General features: G+C 44.0%; 1 protein-coding gene across 4 annotated transcripts in view; it reads left to right on the top strand.

Annotated features, from left to right (window-relative positions):
- ST6GALNAC6 (ST6 N-acetylgalactosaminide alpha-2,6-sialyltransferase 6) overlaps nucleotides 1–12164 on the top strand; it is a 200569-nt gene extending 188405 nt beyond the window's left edge. For all 4 annotated transcript variants that reach the window (XM_073600464.1, XM_073600463.1, XM_073600465.1 and 1 more), the window contains one exon: nucleotides 7049–12164. In XM_073600464.1, coding sequence (XP_073456565.1) covers nucleotides 7049–7253 — 205 coding nt within the window. In that variant the 3' untranslated portion in view covers nucleotides 7254–12164. The remainder of the gene's footprint in view (nucleotides 1–7048) is intronic.
- The last annotated feature ends 348 nt before the right edge of the window (nucleotides 12165–12512 follow it).

The raw sequence follows: 12512 nt of genomic DNA, 5'->3' as shown, positions 1-12512 counted from the left end.
GACGGTGGTCCAAAAAAAAAACTGAATTGGGTGACTGTAACTTTATGTCAGTGGCAGACACACAGAATCACCAATGGACCTCTGTGCAAGTTCTGCACACCATAACAGTTAAAGTGAAACATAATACCACCCCCCCCCCCCATCCAAACAAAGTTACTAGTGGGTGGAATTTTTGAAGGCGTTAGTTTGTGTAGCGCTTGGTTGCTACTGGTAACTAACATCCACCATATCACCCTGCTGCCAGACCTCCATCTACCCCTTCTGAGACAATGAACAGTCATTTTGTGTTGTTTTTGTTTTGTTTATTGGGGAATATAACTTAGTTGGGGGGAAGGAAGTATGGGATGCCCATAGAACAATTGCTTTGCCATCATATTTAAGAATTAGAACAAAAGGTTAAGCCGTGAAGTACTGATGTACGTGTAATATCTACAGTCACTTCCCCTGCATAACACCATGCAGACTATTTCTCCTCCTCTGCGTATCTCCTGCAAACCGTTGCTCTCAGGACTTCCACCCTCCTGCACAAACTTCCACTGTAGATCATTATTCTTCCTGTCACATCGTCCTCTTTTGAAAAAAGAGACCACGCTGAACAATCTCAGATGCTGGCTAGTATTGGTTGCACTGTTACTAGGCCAGAGGTCTGCAGTACCTCTCCCCGACGGCCTAGTAATTTTGTAGCATGTGCTGATTGGTGAACTACTGCTCCCAGCTAGTCAGGCCTGCAAATCCTGTGCCCTCAGGCCGCAGTGATTTGACACTCTTCCCACAGTCTCTCCTCTGGCCTCCCACCCAGCTCCCCTGGCATGCCTCATCCAGAACTCAACCGTGGTCCACTCACTGACCTTCTCCTGTCCCGAGTTCATGATGGAGAACTCTAACTGGACATACGTTCCGACAGTTTCTCCAGCCCCTCTGTTCCAGAACACTTCATCCATACCCGTGTAAAGGTGAAGCTCCCTCCCGGCTCTCCCGGGCTCCTCCGCTGGGCCTCGCACCCCCCCCCCAGATGGGGGTGGGGACCCTGCTTCTGCCTAGTACTCCATTCTCCACATCTCCCGGCTGACAACTCCTCCTCCAGTGGGTTGTTACCCCAGCTTATATGGGAGACCTGCCCCCTGCCAATTCCAGTTGGGGATTGGTCAGGGCTCCTCACATGAGCTGCCTGCCACTCCAGTGCTAGGCCCTGCCCCTCTTCCAGATCATTCTTCCTGGAAGCAGAGGAGGCGCCTCAGAACTAAAGCACAGGTGGTCACACCCACTGCTGCACTAAACACTCCCTGCCCTCCCTCCCAGATCAAAACAAACTGGCCTAGCCTGAAGCATAGGCCTGCCCAAATTTACCTGCACTGACAGTTTCCCTTACAAAATCCTCACTCTAGCACCTACCTATGATAGAGTGTGCTACATTTGTATGTCTCATTTACTAAAAAATCTCCTTAATATTATCAGTGTCCACCCAATGGCTGAAAAAAAGACTGGAAAAATGATAGACTGGAAAAATGACAGTGGCAGAGAGGCAATGGAATCATGGACCTGTAATTGCTAGAGGTGGGCAAACGAAGACTAGCTATACACTTTTAAAGCGGAGCTATACTCATCTCAGCTCCAGCAATGCGGTGTCTCCGAGCTCCCCACCCGGCTACTGACATCCCCTGGCGACTGGCTTCTGGGTCTCAATCGTTGGCCGCTGTCATTGACAGGACGGAAATGCCGTCACTCCCGCGCATGTGCAGGGGTTCAGTCAGATTCCGCATTGCTGCATTTGTACAGTGAGCTATACAAGGCCGGACAGGCAGGTAAGTAACTTTAATGCAGAAGAGACAAAGTATATCCCTTCTACATTAAAATTCCTGCCTGTTGGCCTATTTTACATTTTTCACTAAAGTCCCACTTTAAGCCTGGTACACCCGGGCTGAAAATCCGAGAAGACGGTCTAAACCAGCATGGAAAATCAGCATTCTATCAGCGCTTGTAGCCAATGTGGGGGTCTGTCAGTCACTGTTAGGCTCATAATTTTACACCAAGCTCCTTTTTAGATTGAAGGATATCAAGTTTAGTGGTGCTGACACGGCCACCCATGGCTCATATTATGACCGGCCCAAAATTAAAGTGATTGAAAAGCTTTCCTTTTTTTCTTAAAATAATGAACATGTGGTACTAACCTGCTCTGTGCAGTGGTTTAGCTCAGAGCAGCCCCAGATCCTTCTACTCAAAGGTCCCCCCACTGGCGCTCCTGGCTCCTCCTCTTCGGCGAGTGCCCCAATAGAAAGCGACATTCTATGGGGCACTCGTGGGCATGAGCCCGAGCTGCCCTGCCTGTGTCTATAGACACAGGCAGCGCGGCTTGGCCCCACCCCTCATCATAGGATTTGATTGACAGCAGTGAAAGTCAATGTCTCCCGTGGCTATCAATCTATCCAGTGAGAAGGGAGAGAGTCGCTGCTCTTGGGCACATCGCTGAATCAAAATCGGGGAATATGTAAGTATTTAGAAAGTTTCTGATCAGAGAAGGTATTTATCTTAACGCACAAAATGCATTAGGGTTAAAACTGTAAGGCTTTAGAACCACTTTAACTTCATGCATGGCCAGCTAAAGTGTGACATGCAGTGGCAGCCCGTCCATTAGGGGCGCACGGGCGCTGCTCCCCCTATCCATGCGTCTGGCCCCCTGATCTACATACAGTTTGCCAGACTATGGATTCCAATGATGGGGGGGGTGTTTAGGCTTCAAAAAAGGGTGGGCTTGGGGTGATCTCACCCAGTTGTGTGACGATAGCGAATGAATATTCACTATTTTCACATTAAATCTCCTCCCCACCGTTTCCATATTGGCCAAAACGTCAGGCGATACTTTTGGATGCCTAGCGCCTAGGATGAGAAGCACGGCAACAACCACCATGCTGGAGGACAGGACACCGGAGCCAGCCCACCACCCGCCACCCAGATGGGGACCGCCGTGCTGGACACCAGAGCCCCTAGATGGGGTAAGTGCCGGACCGACCGGCAGATCGCGAGCGGGGGGGGGGGGGGTTTAGTGCCGTCAGTCGCCCCGGAGGGAAGGGTGGTTGTTTGCCGCCCCCCCCCCCCCCAAAAAAAAACAACAGCCGCCACTGGTGACATGCCTTCATTATGGGAATGGACCACCGGCGAATCAGTTTTGCTTTACTGGCAGAGGGCAAGGAACGTTGTAGGCCAATCTCACAAAGGCTCATACTACACAAAAAAAGAAGCAGAAAAGGAAATGCAATCCCGTTTATGTAATGTAGAGTCACAAACGATGGTCAAGCCCCTTCTTGAAACTGGTTTGTCTGATAAGTTTTATACTTTCTTTTGGTCTGAGTTTGCATTTAATGAAGCAGATTGCTTACCCTTTGGGCTGCAGGTTGAGATTTACAGCTTCTCATCTACTAGGCTTTCTGCACACGGTGTACAGAATGGCTTCAGTTGCCATGGTTTCAGTGAAGCAACATTTACATTTCTTTTGTCAGCTTTAAAAAACTGGAGCTGTCTACAGAATGAAATAGAATGGCTATTGTAATAACATGAAATTACAAAATGGCTTGTGTAGCAATGATATTTCTTATAGCAATATTTTTTAATAAACGTGGTGTCACCCTTAAAAGGGACAAGAAAAAACTTTTAATAGGCCGCTGTATTAATGAAACATTGAGGCTGCCTATTGATGATATTTCTTTTCTAAAAATCATAGTTCTCTGGCTGTCATACTGATCCAGTGGCTTCAGTATTTTCTGCGCAAAAGGATTAGGAGTTTTGACTTTACTTGCTGCATATTTGCTCTTGGTCAATGACTCTTCCGAAATCAAAGACAGCCAGGCAATCAGCATATTTAGTAGATTGGCGACAGCTCACCCATTACTCTTAGTACATGTTTTCTTTAAGCTGCTCAACATGATATATTAAAGTGTAGTCTACTAGTGTGAGCCACTAATAATGGAGAGGATGGGGCACTGGTTTCAGAGTCCTCATTGTCAAGGGCAGCCCGTCCATTAAGGGCACACGGCGCCCCCCCCCCCCCGTCCATCGCTGCCTCCCCCTATCCATGCATCCGGTCCCTTGCAGGATGCCAGATGCATGGATTGGGGGGGTGGGTGTTCTTTTGAATCACCTGAGCCAGAGGCTCTAATAGGCTTTAAAATAGGGTGGGCTCGGGGCGCTGAGAATGCAAACGGAGCCCACCCAGGTGTGTTACAACAGCAAATGAATATTCACTATTGTAACACTGAGCCTCCTCCCAGCCAATCAGGAAGCGGGTTTTGAGACCCATCACCCGATTGGCTGAAAGGACAGGCAATCCTATTGGACGCCTAAGAGGAGGCGGGAGCCGCACGTTGGAAGCCGCCATTGGAGGAGAGGACACGGAGGTTGCCCGCTTCCCGCCACGATGGGGCAAGTGCCGGACTGACCAGCAGACAAACGGGGGAGGTGCCGCCGGTCACTCGAGGGGGGTAGTTATTTGTTTTCAGCCCCCCCCCAAAAAAAAAAACAGCCGCTACTGCTCACTTTGTTACATTTAGTTTTTTTGTTAAAGAAGCTGGGGGGGACTTCAGTTCTATTTTTTTCTTGGGGTTACAGAATTACATAGTTAGTCAGGTTGAAAAAAAAGTCCAAGTCCATCCAGTTCAACCAATAGAAGGAGAAAAAAGAAAAATTATACAGTCCTATATACACAATCCTATACTCACAGCTGATCCGGAGGAAGCATGATCCTATTTGCTCCAATGGGGAAAAAAATCCTTCCTGATCTCCAAGGAGGCAATCAAAAATTCCCTGATTAGTGTGCATATCTTTTGAAGATAATTCCCTCTAGAATATAAAATTCAGCCCTAAACAAAGTGTAATCAAAACCATTGGGGCCCATTCACACTTATGCATTGTGCGTTACCACAATAAACAATAATGCAAAAACTACACTGCAGTGATAATCATTTTGAATTAAATCATTTTGAAAGGCTCCTGCACTGCACTAAAATGTTCATGCAATGTGTTGTGATGCACTGGGGTTGATTTACTAAAGGCAAATAGACTGGGCACTTTGCAGTTGCACTCATTTTCCTTAGTAAATGGGTGCAAGGAAAGTAAAAAAATATATATATAATTTTTGTTTACACATGATTGGATGATGGAAATCAGCAAAGCTTTACCATATTTACTAAGCTTTGGGGAAAATAAGTGCAACTGCACTTGCAAAATGCAGTCTAATTACCTTTAGTAAATGCACCCCACTGTGGAAGTAATTTATTTTTTTTGTGCATTGAGAATCGTTAATTGCCTACTCAAAGTCAATGGGGTGTATTAACCCAACACGCTACAATGCATTGAAAAACGCACATTAACACATGTATTATCATTTGAAAGTAATATCAGACTGCCTAACTCATTTGTAACAATAGATTCCAGTGTATCAAAGCAAATATTATTATTATACAGCATTTATATAGTGCAGACAGTTTACGCAGCACTTTACAACATAGGTGCAGACAGTATAATTAGAATACAATTTAATACAGTAGGAATCAGAGGACCCTGCTTGTTAGATCTTACAATCTAAGATGATGTTTAATGTCTGATAGTTCATTTCCTTTTAAACCAGTCAGAGAAAAAACGTGTGAAAGTGCCAACAAACTGAAAGGCCTTTAAATTTGTTTTCAATATAAAATTTTGACTTTATATTAAAGTGATTGTAAAGGTAAATTAAAAAAAAAAAAAAAACAAATATATCATACTTACCTCCACTGTGCAGCTTGTTTTGCACAGAGTGGCCCCGATTATCGTCTTCTGGGGTCCCTAGGCGGCTCTTGTGGCTCCTCCCCACATCTGATAACCCCCTCAGAGAAGCTCTTCCCCCGAGGGGGTTACCTTGCGGGCGTGCTCCCGAGTCCAGCATTTGGCGTCCATATAGGCCAAATGCAGGACTTGACATCCCCCCAGCGCTCGCGCCATTTAATTTGATTGACAGCAGCGGGAGCCAATGGCTGCGCTGCTATCAATCTATCCAATCAAGAGCCGAGAGAGGATGCATTAAGGTGAAAAAACACAAAGGTTTACAACCCCTTTAATGACTACCTGAACTACCACTGAGGGCTAACGGGAGCCTTAGATGTCTCTCTCTTCCCAGTGAACCCTCAATTTATTAATTCTTCTTTCTTTATTTCCCATCTCCTCCCACCTCTCTGTTCCTCAATGTCCTGATTTACTTCACTCTTATTCCTTATGGATAATGACATGACTGAACTAAATGAGTTGTCAAGGTACTCACTCACAGTGGATAGGGCACATAGGGAATAGAGGGCTGTGCACATTCTACCTGTATAGCACTATGCCACTTGGTGAATCTCAATCTTGAAGCTAATATATAATGTTTGTTGTAGTTGAAGAGTAGTAAGCCCAAAATTGTAGCCCGCGGACTGGATGCAGCCGTTTGCTTGCCTTCATCCAGCCCTGGGGTCACTGATAAGTGGAACTATTCATCCCACTGACACCAAAGATGAGGCATCATTCCTTCCACTAACACTAACAGTGGGGCACTATGTCTCCCACTGACACCAAGGACAGTAGTCCTCTCACTGAAAACAACGCTGAGATGTAATTCTCACAGATATAAATGAACAAACATTATTGATCTTACTAATGCCAATGATGGGGCACTATTTCTCCTTCTACTGACCACCGGCGCTATATATGCTATCACTAACCACCAAGCTTAAAACATTGTTTGCTCCGTCTGGCACCAAGGTATTTTCTAATCCTGTTACCTACAATCCGGCCCCCCAAAAATCTGAAGGACAGAAAACTGGCCCTTTGTTTAGAATGTTTGGAGACCCCTGTTGTAGAGCTCTGCCAGTAGTATCATTTTGTTCATGTCATGTTATTCTTATACTGTTTTATAGAAAATGTAAAGACAATTTTTATCATATTAATGATGAACATGTACTATGCCTTATGAGTTATTTTATCAATTATGGTTTATCTGTTTTAGTCACCTTCTAACAAAGTACTGGTTCTTTCTCTTTTCCATCCTCAGCAAGAGACAGCACAAGATGGCGTATCATTACTATGAGCCTAGAGGCTCTGATGAGTGTACCACTTACATTCAGAATGAGCGTGGACGAAGAGGCAATCACCACCGCTTCATCACGGAGAAACTGGTGTTTGCCCGCTGGGCATCTGTATATAACATCTCTTTCTCACACCCCGAGTGGTTCAAAGATCCAGACAACTCAAACTAAATAGTGATTTTAATGTTTTGTCTGTCCTTGTTCCACCTTCACTGGTCTCCTGTGTACGGAATAGAGTTCTCTCCAGCCTAAGGTGAAGCTCAGACACAGGATGTCCCGAGTGCCAGAACCGGTCTTTTCTCTAGGCCAGTTCACACTGTATAGAAATGGTTGTGAAGCAAGGGATTCTGGGAGGTTATATGTGCTTCTATTCACTCGGGCACTGCATTTGGTGGACAAACCAGTCACAGTGGGCTTCATGACCAAGACTGTCACAAAGGAGTGATGTCTAGGTTGATCCCAGCAACCAGTGGGCTTCCCCTTAACTTCTTTCCAGGCCAGATCAGAAGATTAAAGAAGCCGATTGGTTGCTGGGGAACCAAGTAATTGTTTTAGAAACCTTTGGTCATGATGGGTCATATTGACAAGGAACAGTGAGGAAATGTTGAAGATACTCCTATTTTTGTCTATTTTACAACTACAATTCAAACAATGGTGAAGTAGAAAAAAGCCAGTTTACATTGGCCCTTGATCAACAAATTATTACCTTTTGTTATTTAACTTTCAGTGATATTTGGTAATTTAAAGAGGTTCTCAAAGAAACCTACCTACACCACTTTCATTTTAGAAGTGTGTTGCTTAGAAACACTTATGCCGCGTACACACGACCGGTTTTGCTGTCGGAATAAACTCTGAAGGTTTCTCAAACGGAACTCCAACGGAATTCCATTCAAGTGGTCTTGCCTACACACGGTCAAACCAAAGTCCGACTGTGCAGAACACGGTGACGTACAGCACGTACGACGGGACTAGAAAAAGGAAGTTCAATAGCCAGTAGCCAATAGCTTCCGTCTCGTACTTGCTTCAGAGCATGCATCATTTTTGGTCCGTCGGAACAGCATACAGACAAGTGGTTTTCCCGATAGGAATTGGTTCCGTCAGAAATATTTAGAACATGTTCTATTTCTAAGTTCGTCAGAATCTTCTAAAAAAAAAAGTCCGATGAGGCACACACATGATCGGAATATACGATTAAAAGCTTCCGTCAGACTTTTTCTGACGGACATTCCACTCGTGTGTACGCGGCTTTAGGCTCTTTCACATACCTATTGAAAAGGTTGTCACAGATTGGTATTGACTTACTGTGGCAATGGTAGTTGGGGTGGAATTAAATGGGTAACCAATTTCCACCAACAACTCACCAAACAGGTATGGGATGCACTATGTGATGTTTCCTAGTCATGGTCATCAGGTCAGCCCCCAAACTACAGAATCAACAGCCCATAGTATATTCTGAATACAAGATAAAATCAGGGAAGGTGGTGTTCAGGCTGAGCTACAGGCACAGATCAAGGCAAACACCATCAATTGTTGTTCAGTTTAAGGCAGACATGGTTCAGGCAGAGACGTTACATAGGGATGCTGTGCAGGCAGTAGGAAGATGAACTAAAGAATCCAAAAGATAGGCCAGTCTTTCCAAGAATGCAGATCAAACAGTGAACCTGGGGGAACCTTTTTGCATAGGCACTGTTGAAGTCCACGGAGCATAGTTCATATTTTTGATGGATGATTCACAGAAACACTTAAGTGTACCTGTGCTGTTTCATCAATATATGACAGCCTTTTTCAAACTTTTTAACACAGAGGAACCCTTAAAATTACTTTTCATTTTCTCCAGTGTCTAGGGCTCTCATTCTCACTGCTTAAACAAAATCATAGAAACCTCTGAAAGAAGAACCCAGGTTCAGAATAAATGCACTAGATGGTGAACACCAAGGAACAAGACCCCTATTCATAGCAGAGAAGCCCCAGTAAAAGAACCTGACGCAGAAACTTTGGTTTGGCTAGTGGCCATAAAATGGTAAAATGCAGATTCCTTTAAAGACTATTGAAAGCCTGAGCTCTGAGATGACAATGGGTGATGAGAGGTGCTGTCATAGATACCTACTGGAGCATACATGGAAGCACCTCACTTAACAGTCAATACAATTTAGCACCAGTGAATTCAGTTAGGGGCTCAGGCCAACACTACCCTTGGCTCGCTTGTGGACGTTAAAGGGTATATCAAGGTATTATGCAATTTTTGCCCAAACCTCTATCTTTCACTTTATGTCACTACATGTTTTTTTTACCTTGTTCCTGTAGTGAGAAATGGCTTTCATTACTCCCTATGACATCATCACCAGGCTTGTAAAATTCATGTAGGGGCAACAGTGTGTGGCATAAATGTCTCTGGGAGTCACGGAAGCATCATTGGTTTGCTAAGACCGAAATCAATGTATGCATGTGAAGAGAGACAGAGAGGGGTGGGGGATAGTCCAGAAGGAGGGGCTGAGAACACCTCTGGGGATTTCAGTCCTATAAAAGGCATTTGAGCACTCTGAATTTTTGGCAGATCATTATTTTTTTTCTGTGCTTGCAGCATTTATACATGATGTACACTTTAATGTGATGGAAAATGTAAATCTTTTAAAATATTGAACATTGTTCCAGAGAACCTCTTTAAATTCTAATGTTGCTGATAGGCATTAGCTAGTAGCACATAAGTAAATTAGTGTCACGTTTTATAAATGTTGATACTACTGAAACAGGTAACACTGAAATTAGCAGCATCCAAATGTCCCCAAAATGATGTAAATTCTGACATTTTCTCCCAAGGAGGACAAAGCTTGGCATATGGTGGCTGTGATTTTGTTCAAATTAGGATGCAATCAGTTGTGGACTTTAGCATGGACCTTAAATGTGTCTTAATTGTGGGTATTAAAGGGTCAAAAGGTGTACTGACACCCTCTAACTCCCAGAAATGGGTGGGAGTTAGAAATGACAGGTTAGGGGCCATTTTGTTGTAGTCCAGGTGTCTTCTCTTTGTCTTGTCTAGCCCTTCACTAGCATGGAAGAGTGGTGATTAGTGCAATGCACACATAGCTATAGTTTATAGATTTTTTTTTTCTGTGTGAGTGATATTCTGAAAGATTCTGAGCATCTAAATATTTTATATAAAAATACAAGGCAGGTCATGGTTAAATATGTGGAACGCATGTTATTGGGTGCTACAAACCAAAGTGAGGCTCTAATGTATAAAAAATGGAATTGTTAAAATACTTTCAGAAATACTTACCCGGCATGTCATATGTTAGATGCCAGATTGTTAGTCCAAGCCGGTGTAGTTCCCCTGATGATTGCTGCCTCCAAATATTGAATCCTCTAGAACCATGACAAAGGGGCTGTGAGAGGAGGACATCAATGGAAGAACTTTGAATGCTGCATTTTACTTCTGGTAAATACAAAAATCATTTTATACAAAGACTTCCCCAGTCACCAGCCACCCGATCAAAGCTATCTGTTCTTCACCATTATCCAGGGATTATCTTTATTTCCTGTCCATTTTTGTTTACCAGAGAGGAAGTGAGGGGAACTCCTTAAACGCAACACATACAGGAATAAATATCTGACATGGGCAGAGTCTTCCCCTACCCTAAGTTCCCCTTACTTCCTGTCTGGTAAAAGGTCAGGACAGGAAGTGAGGGCTAATCTCCACAGCGATACCCTAGATAGCAGTACCAACTATCCAGGGGTTCTAGCCTTTGCCCACTCTGTCCAGCCCTCACACTTTAATTTCTTCTCTGTAGGCTTCGTAGTTATTACTTTGAACCTAAGTTTTATTATAACATTAAAGCACAGTCTGATTATCATGGCTACCTAGATGTCTATAGCCCAAATGTATGCCTCATATGTTCACAGGAGCACCCACTTGTGAAAATAGTCTGAATTGCATCACATTGCACTTACATCTTTCAAGCAGCCTTCTTGAAGCCCTTAAAGTGTATATGCAAACACATTTTTAAGTATGTTTTGAATTATGCTTCACTTTATTTAGTTTTCTTAATGCAGTATTTTTCTTTATGAATTAAAATACATACTAACTCACACATCAAATTCTGCATTATCCCGTTGGAAAATGCTCTCTGGGTGACATAGACCAGATCCTGCATTGCCATCTTAGTCTTTTTCAGCTGGCTGCCTCCTTTCAGGCAATACAAAAAAGAAATAAACAGACACAAAAAAACAGTATCTCTGCTTGCAGATAGACCAAGGGTTTAATGGAACAAAATTCTGTCAGTTAAATTCCCACTTTAACCAAATAATTTTTTTTTTGGCTGATGTGTGTGTGCACTCTTTTAGTTGACCATTGGGCTGCCTTTCAGGTATGCAGGAGGCATGGGGGTTGGACAAACCTGATAGGCAGCCCAAATTTCTGAAACTGAAAGAATGCATACAGCAGGCTGACAGCACTACAGCTAATTACAAGGCAGTGACATTGCGTTGTCAACCTGAAACAGAAAGTGCTGTTACCAGCTCCAGGCAAGGCTAAACAATATTTTTATGATTTTCTTAAAGCAGAGTTCCATCCAAAAATTGAAACTTCCACTTTAAGCGCGGATACCCTCTTATCAGAGGGTTCCAGCTCCCACTTCCTTCTGGCGCAAAGGAAGATCACCTCTCCCCCCTCCCTCTGGGCAATAATCTGGGACACGTCACAGGTCCCAGATGATTGCGTGGCCAGTCATGGTGCGCGCGCGCATGCATGCGCAGTGGGTGAAGCCACAGCCAGGCACCCACAATTACAATGCTGGCACCTCAGAGAGGAGGGGGAGATGAGCGGGGCTTCGATCCCCCGCATCGCTGGACCCTCGGACAGGTAAGTGTCTGATTATTAAAAGTCAGCAGCTGCAGTATTTGTAGCTGCTGACTTTTCTTTTTTTTTTTTAAAGCAGAACTCCGCTTTAAGAAAACTGTGAGGTGTGATGGCAAAGATTAAAAAAAAAAAAGATTTTGGGTTTACATCCACTTTAATATCCCATTCAGCTCCACTCTGAGAGCTCTAAATACAGATCTTAAGGGGAGTATTGGCTGTAGCTTTAAAGCTGAACTCTGGGTATGTCTAATTTTGCATAGTTTCAGTGGTCTAGCTTGGAACAATGTAAGTATGCATGTGTCCCACCTCTGGAATCACCTGGAAAGCTACTCTAGTGATATACACTAGCTTCCGGGTTCCATGCTGGGCGGCTGCCCTGCCACATTGCATTTGCTCAATTAAAGCAAAGCATTCTCTGATTGGATGAGGTGGAGAGACAGGGCGGTGACGTCACAATCTTCACCTCATCCAATCAGAGAACATTCTGCATTCATTGAGAAAATGGAAAGTGTTCTCTGAATGGTTGCTGTGTTGAGCAGGTGACCGCCTGTGTTCAATAGGCAACAGGGCAATCG

This window comes from Aquarana catesbeiana, linkage group LG09, assembly GCF_042186555.1.
Source record: "Aquarana catesbeiana isolate 2022-GZ linkage group LG09, ASM4218655v1, whole genome shotgun sequence".
Classification (NCBI taxonomy): Eukaryota; Metazoa; Chordata; class Amphibia; order Anura; family Ranidae; genus Aquarana; species Aquarana catesbeiana.
This window is presented reverse-complemented; position numbering and strand designations above follow the sequence as displayed.